Source organism: Oncorhynchus masou, chromosome 17, assembly GCF_036934945.1.
Source record: "Oncorhynchus masou masou isolate Uvic2021 chromosome 17, UVic_Omas_1.1, whole genome shotgun sequence".
Lineage (NCBI taxonomy): Eukaryota > Metazoa > Chordata > Actinopteri > Salmoniformes > Salmonidae > Oncorhynchus > Oncorhynchus masou.
The window spans coordinates 35635311-35661517 of NC_088228.1; the positions used below are offsets into that span (position 1 = coordinate 35635311).

Sequence of the window (26207 nt, forward strand, 5' to 3'; positions counted from 1 at the left end):
GCACCTTTGAGAGCATCATGAGCAGCTGCATCACTGTTTGGTGTGGCAACTACACCTCCCCCGATCGCAAGGCGCTACAGGGGCCAAGCTCCATGCCATCCAGGACCTCTATACCAGGCGGTGTCAGAGGAAGGCCCGAAAAAAAAGCCACCCAAGCCATATACTGTTCATTCTGTTAAAGCACACCAAGCGATACCAAAGAGCCATATCTGGGACCAAAAGGCACCTGAACAGCTTCTACCCCCAAGCCATAAGACTGCCGAACAATTAATCAAACGGCTACTCAGACTATTGCATTGACCTTTTTTTTTGCACTGAGTCTCTTACACTGACTCTATGCACACTCACTGGACTCCACCCACACACACATACATATTTACACTGACACTCCAACGCACAGAGACACAGTCACACACACACACACACAGACACACACACTTTCCACATACGTCGCTGCTACTCCGTATATTATCTATCCTGATTGCCTAATCACTTTTACCTCTGCCTAAAGTACATCTACTGCACATATTACCTCGATTACCTCAACTGCCTCATACCTCTGCACATTGACTGGGTACCGGTACTCCTTGTCTATAGCCTTGTCGTTGTTATGTATTGTGCTACTATTTTCTATTTTTATTTGCTAATTTGTTTCGTAATTTTAACTCTGCATTGTTGAGAAGTAAGCTTTTCATGGTCAAGTCTACACCTGTTGTATCCAGCGCATGGGACAAATACAATTGGATTTGATTCTACTTGATCAGACAGTCTATGTCATTGCATATTTGTCATAGTGGTAGAAAATCATTCTTCTTCCTAGACCCCTTTTTCTGAAAATGGGGCAGTGGGAGGTGTTGGTAATCATGGTTTAGCACACACACACACACACACACACACACACACACACACACACACACACACACACACACACACACACACACACACACACACACACACACACACATTACTGCAGTGATGAGAATTTCTCGCCCACCGGAGGTTTAAAACACGCAGAACTGCAGATACTAAAACCTCCCCTAGGCTAGGCTACAAAACCGCAGTGTCCAGAGGGAGAGAGAGGGGGGGAAGAGGAATACAAATGGAAAGATATGGTGTACTGTACTTTGGTAGAACTAGCTAGATGGAGAGAGAGAGAGTGATGGCGAGAGATGTAGCGAAGGAGAGAGAGGGAGGTGTGAGTGTCTAAATGAGATATCTCCTCTGCCCGACCCCAGTTACCCCAGCATGCTACATAAGCTTCCCTCCATTAGCAGTCAGGCTGAGGAGTAGCTCACTCCTGTGGCCAACAACAAGGCTTCTGTGGAGTAAATCTCGTAGGGAGACAGAGAGTACTGAGTGGCCAACCATTACAAAAAGATGCTACTCTACATGATCTTATAAAGTCTTATGTTGCTTCATAAGAGAGCTGTAAATGTAACCCATATCCCACCCAGGGACAGATTAAGAAATCATAAACCCTGGGGCTTTATTTATAAAATTATTTAAAAAATAAGCCTTTTTTAAAACACATTTCATGCAATTCTATATCATTTACATGACAGAAGAATATTTTTTAATACCATACAAATAACCAAAATGAGTGGCTACTCTGATCAATCTGGTATTGAATTCAAACAAACAGTAGCCCAGGCCAATATATCAACACACAGATTGTACAATATTAGGAGGATATACAGTGCCTTTGGAAAGTATTCAGAATCCTTGACTTTTTCCACATTTTGCTAGGTTGAAAAACAAATGATAGTCCCACTAAGAGCATACCAGATGGGATGGCATATCGCTGCAGAATGCTGTGGTAGCCATGCTGATTAAGTGTGTCTTGAATTCTAAATAAATCACTGCCAGTGTCACCAGTAAAGCACCCCCATACCATCACACCTCCTCCTCCACGCTTCACGGTGGGAACCACACATGTGGAGATCATCCCATCACCCACTCCGCATCTCACAAAGACACTTCTTCTTACTGGTGTCCTTTGGTAGTGGTTTCTTTCACCATCGTTTCACGCACCTGAACGTCATCAGACGCACCTAGACTCCATCACCTCCTTGATTACCTGCCCTATATAAGTCACTCCCTTTGGTTCCTTCCCCAGGTGTCATTGTTTCTGTTTCTGTCTGTGTGTTGTTCGTGTTTCTTGTTTTGTTCATTTGTTTATTAAATTATGCACTCCCTGAACTTGCTTCCCGACCCCCAGCGCACACATTACAGAATGACGCCTCACCAAAGGGAAGCATCAGGGGGTGTTTTTTATTTGTATTTTTTTGTGCTGGAGGTGATGTTGGGTCCGGGTGTCCGAACCGGAGCTACCTGGGAGGCCTCAGCAGGTTTGTCAGATTCCCCTGCCTCAGCTGGCTTGACGGGTTTCCATACCTCAGCGGTATCGATTGGCTCCCATGCCTCAGCTGGCTCGACAGGCTGCCAGGGATACCATCACGTATGCTCTCTCTGGCACTCTAGGTCACCATTCTTCCGCGTCTCAGTCGGACTGACAGGTTTCCCGCGCCACAGCAGAGGTGACCGTTCTGCTCCTGATCCCGAGATTGTAATTTTGGATCGGTGTCCTGCGGCTGGGAGGGGAGGGGGTACTGTCATGTGTGTTCCCTCTCTGGCCTCTAGGTCACCAGGCTGCTCGTTATGGCGCACACCTGTCACCATCGTTCGTAACGCGCAACTGCAAGTCAGACTCACCTGGACTCCTTCATCTCCTTGATTACCTGCCCTATATATGTCACTCCCTTTGGTTCCTTCCCCAGGCGTCATTGTTTCTGTTTGTTTCCTGTCTGTGCACTGTTCGTGTTTCTTGTTTTGTTCAATTGTTTATTAAATGATGCACTGCCTGAACTTGCTTCCCGACTCCCAGTGCACACATTACAGTCGGTTACTTGAACTCTGTGAAGCATTTATTTGGGCTGCAATCTGAGGTGCAGTTAACTTTAATGAACTTATCCTCTGCAGCAGAGGTAACTCTGGGTCTTTCTTTCCTGTGGCGATCCTCATGAGATTCCAGTTCCATCATAGCGATTGATGGTTTTTGCGACTGCACATGAAGAAATTCTTGAAATATTACGGATTGACTGACCTTCATGTCTTCAAGTAATGATGTACTGTCATTTCTCTTTGCTTATTTGAGCTGTTCTCGCCATAATATGGCCTTGGTCTTACCAAATAGGGCTATCGTCTGTATACCACACCTACCTTATCACAACACAACTGATGGGCTCAAACACATTAAGAAGGAAATAAATTCCGCAAATTAGATTTTAACAAGGCACACCTGTTAATTGAAATGCATTCCAACTGAAGCTGACCTCATGAAGCTGGTAGAGAGAATGCCAAGAGTGTGCAAAGCTGTCATCAAGGCAAAGGGTGGCTACTTTGAAGAATCTCAAATATAAACACTTTTTTGGTTACTACATGATTCCATATGTGTTATTTCATAATGTTGATGTCTTCACTATTATGCTACAATGTAGAAAATAGTAAAAATACAGAAAAACCCTTGAATGAGTAGGTGTGTCCAAACTCTTGTCTGGTACGGTATATATATATATATATATATATACAAAAGATTGCCTCTTGGGCCCAGCCCCTGTCTCACACAATTGACCAGTGACATTGATTTATTATGCATTTTATTTTTATATTTTGTATTAATCAGTTACCCTATCAAGGCAGGGGCCCTCAGTTACCCACGTGCCACCCCCCCCCCCTGATGATTATCAGAGCGGCAGCAGCAGACTGTCTACACTCATTGACAGCAGGATCCTGAGTCCTTCTGTGGTAGGCAGTTGAAGCATATATATATATATATACAAATATGCATTATTATTTCATTATTTAAGTCTATGGTGCAGTCAAGGACTAGGAGACAGATTTCAAAGTATCATTGAATGTAAGTCTACACCTCTGGCCACATAAGGGGCTTAAGTTCAAATTCAAATTCAGAATATACACAGCTCTATTGAGGAAAAATAGCTTATGATTTAATGGCTCACACAAACACACTCACGCACACACACACACACTGAAGGGCTATAGAGTTTATGTAGTAATGTCCCACAGACACAGAGTGTGTGTGGGGGGGGGGGTGGGTGTGTATGTATAGTGATGACAGGCCTGTGAACAGATGGACAGGAGGCTATTCCCCAGGCTACCAGCCTTCTGCTGAATACCACAAGCCTGCCAAATCTACCCCTCCCTCCTTCACTCATTATTTTCTTCTATACCTCCTCTCTTATTTCTCTCCCCTCCGCCTCTCTCCACTCGCCCTCCTCCCCCACTGAGTCCCCGTCCATCTTTCCCTATATCCCCTCTGTCTCTCTCCTCCCTACATCCTCCCGTATATCCCTCCCTCAATCCCGCCATCCCTCTCTTCCTAGTCTTCCCTCCTGCAGAACTGGGTCCCTGTCCAAGCCCAGTTCTAATCCTCTGCTTTCCCATGTAAAAAGGAGTCGTTATCCCATCCATCCCGCTTCTCCATCCCGCTCTCTCTCTATCCCCCTCTCCTGTGTTGGGCCTAAGCCCAGTCCACAGCTCCTAGGCTTACAGCCAGGCTTTACAGCCAAACTCAGCTACATTAGATTCACACCATCGCAGTCTGGGAACCGAACAAATTAAGTGATTATGAGAGCGAAGCTGTAGTCTAAATCACATGCTAACTGGTCCCCAACACAGCCAAATCACACTAACTCTCAGGCTAAAAAAGAACAGCTCCTTCTGTCCTGCTATAGAAGGGTGTAAGCAGGGTGTTTGTCACGTCTTTTGTTGAGGGGGAAGGGAACAAAGGGAGAGTGTGTAAGCAGTTGTGTGAGCAGGTGTGTGAATGTGTGTGCAAGATGTGTGCTTAAAATAGACAGTATTAGTTTTTTTTAAATTGTAACAAGCATTGGTCAATACTAAAGCCACTTTTTCAAAACGCTTCACACAGTCTGCATTACCAATGTGCATCTTGGCCAAACAGTTAATCTCACCTCCAAAACTCAAAACACTTCATACATGTCTCAAAATAAGCTTGTTCAACCATAACACTGTCAAGAGTTCTCACTCAGAAAGCATACACCGTCACTCATAACACACTGACCTTGAAAACACTAACAGCGAGTATTACATGAATTATGAACTTCTCTCACTGAAGTTTGAATGATTTTTCACAGACATCAGTATTTCATTGTAGAAAAAAAAAAGCCATCTTTTCACTTTGACTGTACTGAAGTATATGTAACAAGAATAAATCAGAAATGCAGCAATTTTCTTCAATAGCCTTTATTTCTATATCTTTGCATATTGTAACGGCAGATTTCCTCCTCTTCGTCTGAAGAGGAGTAAGGATCGGACCAAGATGCGGCGTGGTAAAGTGTTCATGACGATTTTAATAAGAAAAGCGCTGAACACTATGAAATACAAAAACAAACTAATACGTGAAATAACCAAACCGAAACAGTCCCATGTGGCACAAACACTGACACAGGAAACAAACACCCACAAACCTACAGTGAAACCCAGGCTATCTAAGTATGATTATCAATCAGAGACAACTAACAACACCTGCCTCTGATTGAGAACCATACTAAGCCGAACACAGAAACAGAAAAACAGAAACACAAAACAGACTGCCCACCCCAACTGACACCCTGACCAACTAAATAAAGACAAAACAAAGGAAATAAAGGTCAGAACGTGACACATATAGTAATTTACTTGTGAAAAATAAAAAGCTGAAACAAAACAAATTCCTGAAATTCCAGGGCGGCAATAATAATTACAAAAACCCCATCAACAAAACGTATAGTATAATCACTCGTACTGTACAGTACTGTGAGGGTTCTAGTTCTTCCTCTCTCCTGCATTTGGCCACAAGTTCTCATCAACATCACATCTTATGTCTTCTCTGGCGATGCATCTTGTAAAGTGTCTTCTGGAATGTCTAATCCAACCCTGCCACTCTTCTCTCCCCAACAACCTGTCTTCCTTGATCCATGTTTCCAAACTAAATTATTCCGAAGCCGTCCTCTTTTGACTGTTTGGTAACGAGACTAAATCCAGGACACTTGTGTAGGCTTTCAGCTGAAATTGCAATCAGCTGTGTTTGGAATGATTATATATTCTGCTGAGATTTTCTATATATTTCAATCTGGTTACTACAGACATGCACGACATTTGCCATCATTCTGTTTTGAATGTGTGTTTTAACAGTTTTGGAAACAGTGTGTTAGCATTTGAAAACATGTGCTGCAAATATATAGTTTTGCAGGTGGCGGAGTACGAATGACAAAAGGGTTCATGGATTTCGGAGAATGTGGTCATTGAATGCATTTTGTGTGAAAGCAATGAAAAATGATTCACAGTTTGGTCCACATTACACTTCTGTTTCACTGACTGTAGCCACAAGGCTACTTTGACCAATGCATGTTAGCAATTGTACTGTAATGAAGATGGTCATAAAGAGGAACTCAGTCGCACACACAGTCCTGTTTAAATAACCTTGTGGGCACACACAATTTATAACCATTCAAAATCCTATTTTCCCTAAACCTAACCCGTACCCTAACCCTAATTTTACCATTAACCCCAAAACCGAACTTTAACCCTAAACCTAAATCCTAATCCTAAAACTAACCGTAACTCCAAAACCTAATTCTAACCCTAATTCTACCTTAACCCTAAACCCCATAGAAATAGCATTTGACCTTGTAGGGACTAACAAAATGTCCACAGTTGGTAAAATGTTGTTTGTTTCCTATTCTTGTGGACACACACACACACACACACACACACACACACACACACACACACTCACCTCGTATGATGGCTAGCTTGGCGGTGGTGGCCACCTCTCCCTCAGTGTTGCGGGCCACACACTCATAGACATTCTCATCTCGGGGGGCCCTGAGAGGCTGGATCCTCAGCACGGCCCCTGCTCCATCATCAAACTCTATCGTCTAGGGGAGAGGAGGAGATAGGAAACGGTCAGGAAACAGAAAGTGGAGAAACAGTCAGGAACCGTTTGGAATGAGGGGGAAAACAAGAGGAGACAGAAACCAGGACAAATAACCAGGAAGAGACAGAAACCAGGTGAGTAACCAGGAAGGAGACCAATTGGGAACGAAAGGAAAAGGCCAGTGTTCAGGGGAATAAAAACAAGGAGAGAAGAGCAGGTCCAACAAGTAACAAAACAAAACCCCTAAAAATTGCTAATAGACAAATATGATCTTTACAGAGTGGAGAATGGATTGAGCTCACCTCTATCCGTTGGGAGTTGACCTTCTTGCCTTTCTTGTTCCAGTTGACCATGGGCTTGGGGTCACCTGACGCCTGGCACACAAACGAGGCCACGCCTCCCGAAACCCCAATCTGGTCTCCGGGAATCTTGGTAAACTTGGGCGCCGCTGGGATAGACAGACAATTCAAATCGATTAAAACTTTATTGTCCTCATAGGGAAATTCTGTAGCCAGGAGTCCAAGACATAATGCAGTTCAGAAAACAAACATCCATAAGCAGATAGATAGACAGACACTTCCAAATTATTAAACATTAATTTAGAATGATGGTACTAAATTGATTTTGCTTAATATTTTCCCCATGTAAATATACATGAATCATAATTTACATTTTAGCAGATGCTCTTATCCAGAGCAACTTACAGCAGTAAGTGCATACATTTTTATACTTGGTCCCCTGTGGGAATTGAACCCACAACCCTGGCATTGCAAGCACAATTCTCTACCAACTAATCTACCCAAAGATAGACAGCTCTCTCACAAGAGATGCTAACTAGCCCAAAGCCGTGGACAGGAAGAGAGATACATGACAACACTGAGTCGTGATGGACATGGTGATTGGCCGCTAAGTCCAGTTCACTTCCTGGCTATCATTTAGAGGACATGACCAAGGACTTCCTGTGTGTCATCTATAAAAGATGTGCTTCAGCTTCACATGAGAAGGTTTTTTCACTACCCTGGGGCACGCTACTCCACTATGCAGCACAGATTGTGAGAACACATGGGTGGGTGCTACACGGGTGTATGAAAAGGTGTCGTGGAAATTCACAGCAGATAATTGGCTTTAATGTATTAATATCACACATACCCTTTTCAGCCTCTGCAGTAAATTACAATGAAACAAGGAGACCATTTTGAGTACAAGGATTTAGGGATTTCATTAGTACATACATTTGGCTTTTCATTTATACTCTTTATATTTCTAAAGTCCGGTTCAAACAGACAAGACAGTTTTATGCAGTTTTAGAACACAGTGTGCTTGATCTGAACGGTCTAGTTTTAGAACATGTCATGTCGGCTGCTAGAGTTTCCAAAATGCAGTAATGCTTAATACTAACAGCAAATACAAATCTATTTCAGGCACAAAAATTCCATAATCTTGTCTAGCTACTTCATACACTTTTCTCTCCTCTCTCTCGCACACGGTCTCATACTGTCCCTCCCTCCCTATGTCTCTCTGCCCATCTTAGAATGTCAGACTCTTCTTCGGCAAGCCCAGAGTTCTATCCCTCTGTGTCTGTTACCATGGCAGCCAGCTTAACTCCTCCTCAGTGGCGGAATCAGTTCTATCCATCAGGGCAAAGCCGGCCTGACCCTCACCATAACAACCTCCCTTCCTCCCTCTCTTACCGCTCTCCCACCACTGTCTGTCACTCACTCTATCACTGGGCCAGCTCCTCCCGTGTTGATTCAGTTCTACAATAGAGAGGCAGAGCAGCTGAAGAAGAAAAAAAACACTGCAATAACTCCCCCAAAATCACTGAGAGATGGAAAAGCTCTCTGGCTTTACTCCCTCCCCTGCTAACTTCACACTTCAGTGAGTACCAGTCACACAGCAGCCAGCCCACCTCTGAGCTGTGAGGTAAAGTGCCTGAGCAGAAACCGAGAGAAACCTCAACAATACTTTTTGGGGGAAAAAACGGAGTATTATAGGAGCCTTTTTACCATACACATCACACACTCTGTCAGTTGTGAAGTGTTGCACTCGGGAACAGGCAGTACTTTGGGGAGCTGTGTTCGAGGGTTGATTTCACATTCAACATTGGTTTACATTTCTGCACTGTCACTTTCAAAGACATTATTGTGCTATTCCCGCTGCACACTAGAACCAATTCCAATTACATGGGTGCAACTACCGGCCTCCAGCTGCATTCTGTTCTGGTTAGAGCCTTTGGTTCTGATTCAAACAAGACATACATATTGGTTTTCCTTTCATGAAAAATTCCCCCGAATTTGGTGAGGATAGTCAAGAATGCAGTCCGTCCCTTTAAAGCCTGAGTATCCTTGACTCCTTGACTCCCTGGCTGCCAGTGGGATATAATGATAGACTTCGGACTTACATATATCTGGCCTATTATAATGAAACACCACATGGCTACGATTATCTAATAGCAGTGCTGGGAAGGTGTAATGTGCAGATGTGCGTCAGTAGGTAGCAAGTGGGTGTCATGATACTATAATCACCCCCACTATGACTGGAGGCTGGAAATTAGATCCATATGGACAAGTCTGACCAGATCGATCACTCAGGTTCACTGTAAATCCATACCAATTACAGAAGTGGCCTATAATTATGGTCCAGAGGTTTTCCTGGTCGGGTTACATGGTCCAGAAAAACACAAGGTCCTAGCCACCAACCAAAACACATATTAACACGGGCACTCCATCAGTGTAAGAAATATGGTGGTTCAGACTGCTCTTTTTGGGATGCTAGAGTCACAGAGCAACACTTCGCAGTAATACCTCTAGGTAACACACTGTCCTTAAAACTTTGAACTGTAAGACATATCAAGGCATGCTTTCATACAGTAGCCGCAATGTGATGACTAACTATAGGCTGACTTCCCCTCACTGCTCATCAGTGTCAAAAAACCATTCATGCTCTTCAGTGCCACATACTTCCGTAGCGTTTTCTGTGCTGCAGTGTTAAAATGAGATGTGTTCTCTGTTCACCTGTCTTACTGTCGATCCATAAGACAAGGCATCTGTTGGCATGCTTTGATGAAGGTGACAATCGGATAAGCGCTGACGTGTGTGTGCTGCCTATTGGTGTAATAAAACCACCACGGCCCTGACAGATCTTGTTAAACACCCATCACCGCAGAAACAGTCACACCTTCACCGGTCCACCTCCAGCCCAACACCACGTCACCACTCACTGCAGCTAGCGTTGACCAACACCACTCACTGTTACAGACGCTTGTCAGCATAGAGGGAGAGAGAGGGATAGAGAGAGGGTGAGGTAGAGAGATAGGATGCATCGACGGCCATGCAGAAAAACGGACAAACCTACACATAAACAAATCGACCAATTGGAGGACATACCATACAGACACATGAACTAACACACCCACACAAACATACATCTGTAGTGTGTTACTTACCTAAGGCGTCAGAGAGGTTAGGCAGGGAAGTGAGCACCAGCAGCAGTGGCAGCAAAAAAGGGGGGTAGAGGCAGAGGCAGTACCCAGGGCGAGGCACCCTGGACTGGGCTACGGTTCCACCAGGACTGGGGGGAACCATGGTACCTCCGGCGACTGGGGATGGAGGTGGGGGATGGGGGGGGGGGATTCACTCAACAGGGCTTGGCACTCTGTGGAAAAACAAACAAACCCATAAAAACAAATGTGTTCAAATAAATACGAGGGAGAGAATATCCTTTTGAAGAACATTAAATAAACCGAGTCGATGATCATACCGGATTTGGTCAGTTGAATAAAAAACACTTTTGACTTTGGATTGACAGGTCGAGCGAGCCTCTGCATGTGTATACAGTAAACACCCATAAATAAAAGGAAGGTGTTGAGCCCAGTACAGACATTATCCTCAGTCTATCCACCCACTGTTCTTCAAGCCTTTCTACTGGCACAGTCTTTCCTCACTGGCCACAAACATACATACAAACCGCACATAAAACTCTAATATGGAAACACTCAAGCAAAGATGATATTGAAGCAGAAGGGGTGTTTATGCCATCCCGGCACAGTGCAATATTCAATAAGAGCGTAATCTCTATAATGTTAGATGGCGAAGGCCCCCTATAGTAGATGTCCTGTGGGTAATCCTAGTCCAACCAGGGGCATCAGGCCTGACTCTTCTTTGCCTGGGGAGGATTTTTTTATCCCTGACAGGAGAGGAGATATTCAGCCGAGCTCTGCAGAAGCTCCCCTTCCAGGAGTCGATAACTCCTCCAGTCGCATCGATCCCTCCCTCTTTCCTTCTCTACCTCTATTCCTACCTCACCCCCCCCGCCCCCAGTGTGGGAACGCAGGTGTGAAACCAAATGAGACAGGCTTCTTTGTTCTTTGTTCCATCCTGTTCAGAATGGATGGAAGACACACAGAGACACAGATAAAAGTGTGCACATACTTATATAGATACATACAGATTAGAGGAACACACGTTTACAAGGATGTTGACAAGCAAGTGCACACACATCCTACACGTCCCACAGTTATCTACAGTTTCCCACATCCAGTGAAAGTGTTGAACGTGGTTTCCTAATACAGGGACTTTCTACCATTTCCGGTCGAGAGTTCCATATTAAAACGTATATGGAATTCTCTAGCTCTTATCTGACACGCTTAAAGGCATTGGAGTCTGGCTCTTTAACCCGCCCGAGCTCTAAATATAACCGGTCTATAAACATATCTGCCCATCTGACATATATTTCATGGAGCGCTACTTCCCTCCTTCCCCCTCTCTCTTATCTAGGCTTGGAGAGAAGTTCCTAACAGATAGGGAATCGAAGAGCTTTCAGGATCTATTTTTCAATTCAATAACCTAATAGCTACAACCTAATCAGAGATCGTCCAAGTGCCATTCCATCCACCACGATGAAGTCTCCTCTTAAAGAAACTCAATTTGTTAGCTGGCATCATCAGCAGGATGCAACGGATGATAAGAAGCATGTGGGTCCTGTTGAACCGGGCTGACTCAGTAGGGTAACATTGTAAAAGGGTTGAAGAAAGTCAATGGGATACATTTCCTTTTTGGAAATCGCTCTTTCTTTCCCACTATGGCGACATGATCCTGATCTAATTCAATCTTGAGTGGTCTGTCACTCAAATCAAGCCCCTGTTCTGGTCCACCCTTCTCTCATCTCAATCCCTCATCTCACACCTGTCTACTTCTATATCCCCCTTACCCGTCCAACCCATCACCTGTCTCACCCCCCCAACCGTCTCTACCCGTCACCCCATCTTGTTCTCCCCGGCTCCGCCTTCCCTGTCCCCTGTCTCTTCCTCCCCATCTCCTTCTATTGTATTTAACTGGACATCTACGTTAACCTTTGATCCTTCATTTCCCCACAAGGCTCCCCTGTCTCACCCCTCCCACCCTGTCTCACCCCCATCCAACCCCCCTCCACCTCCCTGTCTCCCCCGTCTCGCACTCCCTCTTGTATTTAACCTGCTATCAAAACCTTTGATCCTTCTCCTTCCCCCACATTACCTGTTCCCCAGCTGCACCAGCTGCCCGGCTGTGGTCCATAAACACAGTTAAACAAACGGGCTTACTGTGAGTCTGGGAATGGAGAAAACAGTCCCATCTACATACTGTACTGCAGGCCTTGCCAGGAGCGGTCGTAACAGTTGTTAATGCCGTAAAACTAATCTCATCTCTACTACCCCTGCATTGACCCTGTTGGCTGGGAAACAATGTCAGATTTGCCTCTGGGTTCTTATGCTCAGCCTTGGCACATGTCCCTTACTGTACTGTACCTACAGAGAGCATATACTATAGCATACATCACATCTACAGGGTGTTTGGAGCAGGGCCATATACAGAGCCTTCGGAAAGTATTCCCTTTTCCCGCATTTTGTAACATTACAGCCTTATTGTAAAATGGATTAAATACGTTTTAAAAACTCAGCAATTTACACACAATACTCCATAACAACAAAGCGAAAAAAGGTTTTTAGAACATTTACAAAAGTATTCAAAATAAAAAACATAAATACCTAAGTATTCGGACCCTTTGCTATGAGACTCGAAATTCAGCTCAGATGCATCCTGTTTCCATTGATCGTCCTTGAGATGTCCACCTGTGTTAAATTCAATTGATTGGACAATATTTGGAAAGGCACACACCTGTCTATATCAGGTCCCACAGTTGAAAGTGCATGTCAAAAACCAAGCCATGAGGTCGAAGGAAATGTCTGTAGATCTGGGGAAAGGTACCAAATAATTTCTGCCGCTATGAAGGTCCCCAAGAACACAGTGGCCTCTATAATTCTTAAATGGAAGAAGCTTGGAACCACCAAGACTCTTCCTAGAGCTTGCAGCCCGGCCAAACTGAGCAATCGGGACAGAACGGTCTTGGTCAGGGAGGTGACCAAGCACCAGATGGTCACTGTGACAGAGCTCTAGAGTTCCTCTGTGGAGATGTGAGAACCTCCCATCACTGCAGCACTCCACCAATCAGGCGTTTATGGTAGAGTGGCCAGATGGAAGCCACTCCTGAGTAAAAGGCACATGACAGCCCGCTTCGAGTTTGCCAAAAGGCACCTAAAGACTCTCAGACCATGAGAAACAAGATTCTCTGGTCTGATGAATTCAAGATTGAACTCTTTGGCGTGAATGCCAAAAGTCCCGTCTGGAGCACCATCCCTACGGTGAAGCATGGTGGTGGCAGAATCATGCTGTGGGGATGGTTTTCAGAGTTAGGGACTGGGAGACTAGTCAGGATCGAGGCAAAGATGAACGGAGCAAAGTACAGAGAGATCCTTGATGAAACCTTGCTCCAGAGCTCTCAGGACTTCAGACTGGGGCAAATGTTCACCTTCCAACAGGACAACGACCCTAAGCACACAGCCAAGACAATGCAGAAGTGGCTTCGGGACAAGTCTCTGAATGTCCTTGAGTGGCCCAGCCAGAGCCCGGACATGAATGCGATCGAACATATCTGGAGACACATGAAAATAGCTGTGCAGCAATGCTCCCCATTCAACCTGACAGAGCTTGAGAGGATCTGCAGAGAAGAATGGGAGAAACTGCCCAAATACAGGTGTGCCAAGCTTGTAGCGTCATACCCAAGAAGACTTGAGGCTGCCAAAGGTGCTTCAACAAAGTACTGAGTAAAGGGTCTGAATACTTATGTAAATTTAATATTTCCGTTTTTTTTTACATAAATTAGCAAAATATTCTAAAAACATGTTTTTGCTTTTTCATTAAGGGGTATTGTGTGTAGATTAATGAGGGAACAAGTAGTTAATCAATTTTAGAATAAGGCTGTAACATAATAAAAGGTGAAAAAAGTCAAGCAATTTGATGTCCAACGTCATTTTGGCAGTGTGTCCAACCGGCCTCACAACCACTGCACCTCCACATCCGGCTTCTTCACCTGCAGGATCGTCTGAGACCAGTCACCAGTCACCCAGAAACTGAGGACTATTGCTGTCTGTAATAAAGCCCTTTTGTGATGGAAAACTCATTGTGATTGACTGGACCTGGACAGTAGGTGGGCCTGGCTCCCAAGTGGGTGGGCCCCTGCCCAGTCATGTGAAATCAATAGATTAGGGCCTAATTAATTAATTAAAATTGACTTATTTCCTTATATGAACTGTAACTCAGTAAAATCGCTTAAATTATTGCATGCTGTGTTCATATTTCTGTTCAGTATATACAGTCTGTCTACTGCAGAGGGACAAGACAAAACCATGAGAAAACAAGTTTTGATCAGCCACGGGAAAAAAACTTTGAAAAGAAATGGCCTCCCAATTTGAAAATAAACAGGAGAACAAGCAATGAAAGAGTTATATTGCATTAATTATTGCATGAATTATATTATGAAATTGTCAATACGATATGATATATAGTCAAAAATAATATCCCGATATGTAATTGTATCGATTTCCCCCCCCCGTCATTAGTGTTTGTGCACATGAGTGTCTGCATGTGTACAGTCGTGGCCAAAAGTTTTGAGAATGACACAAATATATATTTTCACAAAGTTTGCTGCTTCAGTGTCTTCAGATATTTTTGTCAGATGTTACTATGGAATACTGAAGTATAATTACAAGCATTTCATAAGTGTCAAAGGCTTTTTTGACAATTACATGAAGTTGATGCAAAGAGTAAATACTTGAGTGTTGACCCTTCTTTTTCAAGACCTCTGCAATCTGCCCTGGCATGCTGTCAATTATCTTCTGGGCCACATCCTGACTGATGGCAGCCCATTCTTGTATAATCAATGATTGAAGTTTGTCAGAATTTGTGGGTTTTTGTTTGTCCACCTGCCTCTTGAGGATTGACCACAAGTGTTAAATAACCTGTGTTAACGAACTTCCAGACGAGCTTCAATGCCATACAACTCTCCTTCTGTGGCCTCCAACTGCTCTTTAATGCAAGTAAAACTAAATGCATGCCATTCAATCGATCACTGCCCGCACCTGCCTGCCAGTCCAGCATCACTACTCTGGACGGCTCTGACTTACGTGGACAACTACAAATACCTAGGTATCTGGTTAGACTGCAAACTCTCCTTCCAGACTCACATTAAGCATCTCCAATCCAAAATTAAATCTAGAATCGGCTTCCTATATCGCAACAAAGCATCCTTCACTCATGCTGCCAAACATACCCTCGTAAAACTGACCATCTTACCGATCCTCGACTTCGGCGATGTCATCTATAAAATGGCCTCCAACACTCTACTCAACAAATTGGATGCAGTCTATCACAGTGCCATCCGTTTTGTCACCAAAGCCCCATATACTACCTACCACTGTGACCTGTACGCTCTCGTTGGTTGGTCCCCGCTTCATACTCGTCGCCAAATCCACTGGCTACAGGTTATCTACAAGTCTCTGCTAGGTAAAGCCCCGGCTTATCTCAGCTCACTGGCCACCATAGCAGCACCCATTCGTAGCACACGCTCCAGCAGGTATATCTCACTGGTCACCCCCAAAGCCAATTCCTCCTTTGGTCGCCTCTCCTTCCAGTTCTCTATTGCCAATGACTGGAACAAACTGCAAAAATCACTGAAGCTGGAGACTCATATCTCCCTCACTAGCTTTAAGCACCAGCTGTCAGAGCAGCTCACAGATCACTGCACCTGTACATAGCCCATCTGTAAACAACCCATCTATCTACCTCATCCCCATACTGTATGTATTTATTTATCTTTGCACCCCAGTATCTCTACTTGCACATTAATCTTCTGCACATCTACCATTCCAGTGTTTAATTGCTATATTGTAATTACTTTGCCACCATGGCCTATTTATTGCCTTAACTCCCTTATCTTACCTCATTTGCACTGTATATAGACTTTTTTAAATTTTTTCTATTGTATTATTGACTGTATGTTTTGTTTATTCCTTGTGTAACTCTGTGTTGTTGTATGTGTCGAATTGCTATGCTTTATCTTGGCCAGGTCACAGTTGAAATTAGAACTTGCTCTCAACTAGCCTACCTGGTTAAATAAAGGTGAAATAAAAAAATAAAAAAGTTCTCAATGGGATTAAGGTCTCGGGAGATTCCTGGCCATGGACCCAAAATATCGATTTTTTTGTTCCCCGAGCCACTTAGTTATTACTTTTGCCTTATGGCAAGGTGCTCCATCATGCTGGAAAGGCCTTGTTCGTCACCAAACTGTTCCTGGATGGTTGGGAGAAGTTGCTCTCGGAGGATGTGTTGGCATCATTCTTTATTCATGGCTGTGTTCTTAGGCAAAATTGTGAGTGAGCCCACTCCCTTGGTTGAGAATCAACCCCACACATGAATGGTCTCAGGATGCTTTACTGTTGGCATGACACAGGACTGATGGTAGCGCTCACCTTGTCTTCTCCGGACAAGGTTTTTTCCGGATGCCCCTAACAATCGGAAAGGGGATTCATCAGAGAAAATGACTTTACCCCAGTCCTCAGCAGTCCAATCCCTGTACCTTTTGCAGAATATCAGTCTGTCCCTGATGTTTTTCCCAGAGAGAAGTGGCTTCTTTGCTGCCCTCTTGACACCAGGCCATCCTCCAAAAGTCTTTGCCTCACTGTGCGTGCAGATGCACTCACACCTGCCTGCTGCCATTCCTGAGCAAGCTCTGTACTGGTGGTGCCCTGATCCCACTGCTGAAACAACTTTAGGAGACGTTCCTGGCACTTGCTGGACTTTCTTGGGCGCCCTGAAGCCTTCTTCACAGCAATTGAACCGCTCTCCTTGAAGTTCTTGATGATCTGATAAATGGTTGATTTAGGTGCAATCTTACTGGCAGCAATATCCTTGCCTGTGAAGCCCTTTTTGTGCAAAGCAATGATGACGGCACGTGTTGCCTTGCAGGTAACCATGATTGACAGAGGAAGAACAATGATTCCGAGCACCACCCTCCTTTTGAAGCTTCCAATCTGTTATTCGAACTGAATCAGCATGACAGAGTGATCTCCAACCTTGTCCTCGTCAACACTCACACCTGTGTTAACGAGAGAATCACTGACATGATGTCAGCTGGTCCTTTTGTGGCAGGGCTGAAATCCAGTGGAAATGTTTTTTGGGGGATTCAGTTCATTTGCATTTCAAAGAGGGACTTTGTAATTAATTGCAATTCATCTGATCACTCTTCATAACATTCTGGAGTATATGCAAATTGCCATCATACAAACTGAGGCAGCAGACTTTGTGAAAATTAATATTTGTGTCATTCTCAAAACTTTTGGCCATGACTGTATGTGTGTGAGTCCTTACCTCTGTGTGTTTTCTACAGCCCTGACTGAGGCTGAGGCATCATGGCCTGCTCTGTGGAATCCTCAGTGTGACCATCCAGCGGACCTGCAACAACACAGGAAGGAGGGAATGAGTCAACATGACCTGCGGGTATGTGTGACTTCACAACGACACACAGTAAAGCATCCTGAGACCATTCATGTGTGGGGTTGATTCTCAGTCAGACAGACACATTCACGTATGCATGCACGCACACACAAACACATGCACACACAGAGACACCACCCCCCCACACATGCACGCACACACACACAGACAGACAGACAGACAGACAGACAGACAGACAGACAGACAGACAGACAGACAGACAGACAGACAGACACATGCAGCCTTTGTGTGAGACCCACCCCGGTTAGGGTTAAGTTATCTTCAGTTTGCCAGACATGGAGTATACCTCGTGGGGAATCTAAAGAGCAAATCAAGGGAAATTACTCTATTATGATTCTAAGCATCAACACATTGAATTGAGGAAAACAACCCTTTCCCGTTCCACTGTGGGTGAGATAACATGTTTTGTTTTTATCACCTCCCCCTCCCTCTTACCCAGCATGCTTTTCACCACAGTCGGGCTGAGGCAGCCTCTACGGGCCCTGTCTCCATGACAACAAAGCAGCCAGTGAGATCTGAGATCACAGGCAGGATCTGTTTCCTTGGGCAGGTTTACAGCCCATCAGTAGCTGGGAGACAGCTAGCTAAAGCAGTTAATAGCTACAGGATAGTCTCTTTAGACCAATACAGTTGAACAGATTTCTGAGTTTAGTGACAGAATATAAGGATACACAAAACCACACACATACAGTAATACGCATGCACACACACACACTGTTGGAGGATGCTTCGCTTTCATTAGAGATTTCATATTGTAAAAAAAAATAGTATGTATACAGTACACATATTGTGAAACTATTCATATACACACATGTGGAGTTCCATACAATACAAATCATTTTTAGCGCAGGAAATGTGTATTTGTGGGCTATAGAATCTCCTGTGGTGGTGGAGCAGGCTGTTGGAGCAGCACGATCTACATGACCCAAGACCCTATTGGCAAAGAGACAGTCATTCATTCATGCACGCACGCACGCACGCACGCACGCACGCACACACACACACACACACACACACACACACACACACACACACACACACACACACACACACACACACACACACACACACACACACACACACACACACACACACACACACACACACACACACACGTGCGCGCAAGCAGGCAGGCAGGCACGCACACAAACCCACACCACACACACGCAAAGCACAATATTCACTTTCTATCTCCCTAACACACACACACACAAACACACAGAGAGAGGAGGAGCCAGGGATGAGAGTGGCGCAGGATGAGGCACGGCTTACGGCAGGCGGGGTGCTGCTGCAATCGGCCTCGGTTCCGTTTTCAGCAGGAGAGCTGCTGTCTTTATGTTCCTGTGATCCCCACTTCACAAGTCATCCAAGCTCTTTCTGACAAAACGACATAACCGCCAGTCTCCTAGTACCAGCACTGTTCACTTTGCTGCATATCAATGAAGCTACAGACCAGGGTGCCTGAACAAAGCGTCTATATTAAGGTTTTTTCCCACTGAGTTATATAGCAGTATTTAGAAATCAGAAGTATTAGCTATTCCCACTGGCAATAACATATTCGTTAGACAAACTAATACCAGTTCCTACAGGAAGGAATGTTTGGGAACGAGGAACGTTATCAACCTCAAACATTCGGAACCAGAAGCCGTCAAGAGATTTACCCCATTTACTCATGTTAAGCTACGAGCCAGGATGAGTGATCCGAGAATCATACTTCCGAGAATGAATATGGGAAAAAAACAAGTTCCCCCACAACCGTAGGGAACGTAAGCTTGGCTTGTGGTGGATGCTGCATTTAGTGATCGTCCCTCCCTGGGGTTTGGTGAGGCGGAATGGGCATTGTAGGGCTTAGAATGACTGTGTGTTATGCTTCCTGAGTGACTTTGTGTGTGTGCATGTGTGTGTGCAGGCGTGTATGCTATACGCCTCGTTTTTCTTCAACCAATTTCAGAATTCGATTTCCTGTCAACCACTTAAGTAACCATAACAGGAGCCTTTAGACCTCCCTGCCTGAGGCTGAGCTCAGCAGTGGCTGTAGCCGTGTTGTCAAAAACGATATAAACTGTACTCTCTTGGCTGCATTCTCAAGGTATACTCATAGTACCTGTACATGCCTCCACTTATTGCCCCGTGAAAGAGGGACTCAAACCAGGGACCTTATCCATATCAGACCCAAACATCCCACACAAACCCACCAAAGGGTTTAACCTGATTTGCATAGGTAGTGTAGTCAAGTGCTTAGTGCAGCGATGTGGTCACTGGTCATAATATCTCCAAAGGAGTGGTGTACTGTAAGGTACTGTACTGTACTGTACGGTACGGTACGGTACTGTACTGTAAGCCTACTCAGCTAAAAGGGGACACAGAAGAACAAGTGACATCTGCTCATTGACCGTGTGTGCCCTCAGAATGAAGCTAACAGATGGACTGGCAGGAAAACTTAGCACCAAATGGTATTAAAGTACATATAGGCCGGATTACAAGAGCGGAAGGGAAACAATTTATTCACACGCAACCAGGCCTTATATGCAGAATAGGCAAAAACCACAATATGGCTGTTCAATTGAAGTGGTGGCCTTATGGTAGACTGTAGCATATGATGCGGATTGGATACATATGACTTTCCAATCAAACAGATTGGTCCAGAATTTGATGGTGACCTTGTGATGTCTGTTACCATGGTAACCTAGGTTTGGTCAATCCCAGATTATCCCCTTTTAACCTGTTAACATCCCAGTGAAGAGGGAAGATGATATGTTGTTAGGAGAACAGATTTTAGGATGAATGAGATAAGTTATTGCACTCAAAATGATCCCAGATAGAGGCTAGCTGCTGGTGCCTTTTAGGTCAAGGCCCACAATGGGGTTAGTCAGTCCTTGGTAAAAAACAATATATATATATCTACAGTGCATTGCAGTGTATTCATCCCACTTGGCGTTTTTCCTATTTTGTTGCATTACAACCTGTCATTTAAAAGTATTTTTTATTTGGATTTCATGTAATGGACTTACACAAAATAGTCCAAATTGGTGAAGTGAAATGAAAAAATTCTTTAAAATAAATAGAGAAACGGAGAAGCGGTGCGTGCATATGTATTCCCTTTGCTACGAAGCCCCTAAATAGGATCTGGTGCAACCAAATTACCTACAGAAGTCACATCATTTGTTAAATAATGTCAACCTGTGTGCAATCTAAGTGTCACATCATCTGTCACATGAGCTCAGTATATATACACCTGTTCTGAAAGGCCCCAGAGTCTGCAACACCACTAAGCAAGGGGCACCATCGAGCAAGTGGTACCATGAAGACCAAGGAGCTCTCCAAACAGGTCAGGGAAAAAGTTGTGGAGAAGTACAGATCAGGGTTGGGTTATAAAAAAATATCCAAAACTTTGAACATCCCACGGAGCACCATTAAATCCATTATTATAAAATGGAAAGAATATGGCACCACAACAAACCTGCCAACAGAGGGCCACCCACCAAAACTCACAGACCAGCCAAAGAGGGCATTAATCAGAGAGGCAACAAAGAGACCAAAGATAACCCTGAAGGAGCTGCAAAGCTCCAAGGCGGAGATTGGAGTATCTGTCCATAGGACCACTAAGCTGTACACTCCACAGAGCTGGGCATTATGGAAGAGTGGCCAGAAAGAAGACAATGCTTAAAGAAGAAAATAAGCAAACATGTTTTGTGTTAACCAAAAGGCATGTGGGAGACTCCCCAAATATTTGGAAGAAGGTACTCTGGTCAGATGAGACAAAAATGTAGCTTTTTAGCCATCAAGAAAAACGCTATGTCTGGCGCAAACCCAACACCACTCTTCATCCCCATGAAGCATGGTGGTGGCAGCATCATGTTGTGGGGATGTTTTTCATAGACAGGACCTGGGAAACTGGTCAGAATTGAAGGAATGATGGATTGTGCTAAATACAGGGAAATTCTTGAGGGAAACCTGTTTCAGTCTTCCAGAGATTCGAGAACCCATCCAACTTGACCCATCCAACTTGGGACGGAGGTTCACCTTCCTGCAGGACAATGGCCCTAAGCATACCACTAAAGCGACACTCGAGTGGTTTAAGGTGAAACATGTAAATGTCTTGGAATGGCTGAGTCAAAGCCCAGACCTCAATCCAATTGAGAAACTGTGGTATGACTTAAAGATTGCTGTGCACCAGCGGAACCTGGGAGGGAGCTGGAGCAGTTTTGCCTTGAAGAATGGGCAAAAATCCCAGTGGCTAGATGTGCCAAGCTTATAGAGACATACCCCAAGAGACTTGCAGCTGTAATTGCTGCAAAAGGTGGCTCTACAAAGTATTGACTTTGGGGGGTGAATAGTTATGCATGCTCAAGTTTTCCAACAAAATATTTTGCATCTTCAAAGTGGTAGGCACGTTGTGTAAATCAAATGATATAAATCCCCCCAAAGTCTATTTTAATTCCAGGTTGTAAGGCGAACAAAATAGGAAATATTTGAAGGGGGGTGAATACTTTCGCAAGCCACTGTATATATATACAGTATAAACACCCTGCTGTTGGCTTGGTGGGTGGCCAAAAACTCCCATTAGCTTTAGGTGGTCCACACCGGAAAAAGGTTCGGGAACCATTGCTGTTTTCAACATGCTTAACAGAAATGGACCTGAAATGTTATCATAATTGTAAAGAGAAGTTTCTAACCATATACAGCTGTGCATGAACAATAATCATTATCACAACATTCACAATCTTACATAGGCGTATCCATACACACAAACCGAACACATACGCCCACACTAAAACACACTCTCACCGGCAGAGAGAGATTATGCTAATTCCTGTGACTAAACATCACTTTCTTGGGGGATAAACAGCTTTAACAGAGAGAAACAGGCAAATCTCCCTTACCGACAACCAGAGACACACTTCAGTCCTGTCATCCTCCACATCCCTGCGATCTCTATCACTAAAACAGGCCGTTGGTCTGTCTAACTCTGTCTGTCTGTTCATTGGCTCATTAAGCAGCCTGATGGCTGAGACCTTGTCAGCTCGTGGGTCAATTACCATATCTGAGCCTGCCAGATACCTCCATACAAGCTGGGTGCAGTAGCTACAGTGCCTACTGTATGTTCTGCATATCTAGCTACATGCAACTCATGCAGATTAATCATTTACTATGCAGTATTCCTACTGCCAGAAACCTGGATCCATGCTGGAGGCAGCACAGTACACGGAGCACCATTAAATAGAATACAGTATGTACTACATACTGTATTCTAGATAAGGACTGGCTACATGCCGTTCATGCGGATGCTGATCTGTTTGACAGTACTCCTACTGATTCAATGAAAAGTAATCAGATAGACTAGTGAAAAATAGTGTATATTAATAACATGTTTATGCAATATTCTGGTATGTTTGTGAAAATAGATGTATTCATCTGTCAATCCACCCCCCCCCCCACACACACACACACACACACACATCCCTCCCTCTCTCTGGTTTCCACCAGTTACCACAGCCACAGAGTAAAAATGGCTATGTCGTAGAAATTCGTGAAGACTCAAATGTAATTTAAGGTTAGGGCAAGGCACAAGGTTAGCAGTGGGATCAAGGTTAGGGTTAAGGTGAGGTTTAAAATCACATTTTAAGAAAATAAATTGTTGAAATAGGCAGGGTTTAGGACTTTGTGGCTGTGGTAACTAGTGACAAACCCTCTCTCTCTCTCCCTCCATGTTTTTAATAACCAAGATGGCGCCGGGCCCTGTCTCTCTCTGTCTCTGTCCCTCTCTCTATCACTGCCTCCCTCCCACCCGCGCCCTCCATTTTAGTTTTACAGTAGAGGCTCAGTCAGTCCTGTTCTGTTCTGCCTGTCTGTCGTGTCTCTCAGGGGAGTTAATGAGATGTCCAGGCTGAGCTGAGCGGCCGCCATACTCCTCAGAGCTCTCGTCTACATCCCAAATGGCACCCTATTGCCTATGTAGTGCACTACTGTTGACCAAAGCTCTATGGGCCCTTGTCAAAATGTCAGAAGTAGTGCATTATATAGGGAATAGGGTGCCATTTGTGAAGCAGGCCTCCCCTCATTCCTGAGCAAATGAACGATTAAAAACCCATCAAGCGAGCCACACAGTGAAACCTGAGATGCTTCTGACGGGAGCAACAGCAGCCAATTAGTGAAGTAGCTTCTGGAGGAGGGGAGAAGAGATGGAAGAAAGAACAATAGAAGCTCCCTGACAACAGAGACGGCCTTGATCATCTTCACTCACTTCCATGTCGTTATTAAGACACATCAAGCTTTTCAGGAAGATGAGGACTATATAGGCACTGCAATAACCGAAAAGTCACTGGTTCGAATCCCCGAGCCTCCAATGTTGACAAATCTGCCCTTCTGCCCTTGAGCAACATAGTTAACCCCCCCAACATCAACAACTGCCCCCGGGTGTCGATGACGTCGGTTCAGACAGTCCCCCCGCACCTCTCTGATTCAGAGGGCTTGGGTTAAATGCGGAACACACATTTAGGTTGAATGCATTCAGTTGTCCAACTGACTCGGTATCCCCTTTCCTTTATTTGAAATGTGTAGGCAGAGCCTACTTCATTCAGTAGTGCTTTTGGCCTCTGCTGTCCAGATCATGCAGGCTAGATTTAGATTATTCCAATTGTAAAACCTCTGTCATCGATATTCTGTGTATTAATTCCTTGGTATAACATTTGTATGTTTACCCAGCTCCGTCCCGCCTGAGTACACACACTGTCATGGCGATATAGACTGTCATGGCGACACCTGGCTAGGCCTGGTCACATGATCCCCGTCCTCTCCTCTGAGATCTAATTATCCCTGGCGCTGCTGGCTACATGGTCTCGCATAAATTAAGAACCACACTGATGTCATTGTCGCCTGGTCCCAGATCTGTTTGTGCACTTGCCAACTCCATTGCTGTCATTGTCAAGGCAAACATGAGAGCAGGAGCAGACTGGCACCCAGGCTAACATCATTGTAACTGCAGGGGAAAAAAACGGAAACCCCCCCCGTAAATACTCATTAATGGTGCACTAAAGTGTATGATTATATTTAGATACCATGTGTTTGATGTATTTGACACCATTCCACTAATTTTGCTTCAGCCATTCCCACGAGCCCGTTCTCCCCAATTAAGGTGCCACCAACCTCCTGTGTCATGCACCCATCTTGAGCAATTCTACTAGTAGCGTGCCATTCATTGCATTGGTTCCTGATGGAGATTTGTGACGCCAAAATAAGTTTTGCCTTGGGAGACAGAAAAGATGTGAATCGAATTGAAAGCCAAAGTAATGACGTAGAAAAACAGACATTGGGCTCGATGGTTCTGTCCTGTCTGTCAGTGGGAGGGAGACTGAGAGAGTGTTTGTGTGTGTGTGTGTGTGCATGAGTGTGTGTTGTTGCAGCCGTGCAAGTGTGGGTTGCGTGCATGTCCGTGCTCTCTGTTGTTAATGTGTGTGTGTCCTTGCGGCTGTGTGTGTGCAGTGTGTGCGTGCCCGTAAGCACTTGTGGGCAAGTGTGTGTGTGTGTCTGTGACAAATTAAAGAGCTGCCAAAGATAACAGACTGACAAATCACCCCCGTCCTCACAACGGCCAGACATCTCAGCCAGCCTGGTGCATACCAACTACCGTCAGACTGAATAATGGTTATCATACTGTCTTTTGATGATACACTAAAATGGTTCACAAAAATGGAGTGCACTGACGCACAGTGAATCACATACATGAAGCAGGCAGGCAGACATCAAGGTATTCAATTACTTTGACCTAAGCGACTTTGAGCGTGGTATGACCGCTGGTGCCAGGCACCCCGGATCCAGTATCTCAGAAACGTCCGCCCTCCTGGGCACGACAGTGTCTAGGGTTTCTCAAGAGCGGTGCGACAAACAAAAATCGAATCCAGTCTCAGTCCCGTGGGCGAAAACAGTTTGTTGATGAGAGAGGTAGAAGGAGAATGGCAAGAATCGTGCAAGCTAACATGGGGGGGGCGACAAACAGAAAAAATAATGACGCAGTACAACAGTGTTGTGCAGAACGGCATCTCGGGAACTCAAACATTGTTGGTCCTTGTCATGGATGGGCCATTACTGCAGACAACCACAATGGGTTCCACTCCTAACAGCTAAAATCAAGAAGAAGGGGCTCCAGTGGGCACACGATCACCAACACTGGACAATTAAGGAGTGGAAAAGCGTCGCCTGGTCCGACGAATCCCGGTTCCTGTTGCATCATACTGATGGCAGAGTCAGGATTTGGCGTAAGCAGCATGAGTCCATGGACCGATCCTGCCTGGTGTCAACGGTACAGGCTGGTGGCGGTGGTGTACCACCATCATATCTGCAGCAACTGCATGATGCCATCC

General features: G+C 44.7%; 1 protein-coding gene across 1 annotated transcript in view; it reads right to left on the reverse strand.

Moving 5' to 3' along the window:
- The window catches only part of LOC135558942 (receptor-type tyrosine-protein phosphatase S-like), a 100397-nt gene that overhangs the window by 68655 nt on the left and 5535 nt on the right, over positions 1–26207 (reverse strand). The window contains exons 2-5 of the mRNA XM_064993183.1: positions 17701–17784; positions 10407–10615; positions 7264–7409; positions 6821–6962 (exon numbers count right to left, since the gene is read on the reverse strand). Coding sequence (XP_064849255.1) covers positions 6821–6962; positions 7264–7409; positions 10407–10545 — 427 coding nt within the window. The 5' untranslated portion in view covers positions 10546–10615; positions 17701–17784. The remainder of the gene's footprint in view (positions 1–6820; positions 6963–7263; positions 7410–10406; positions 10616–17700; positions 17785–26207) is intronic.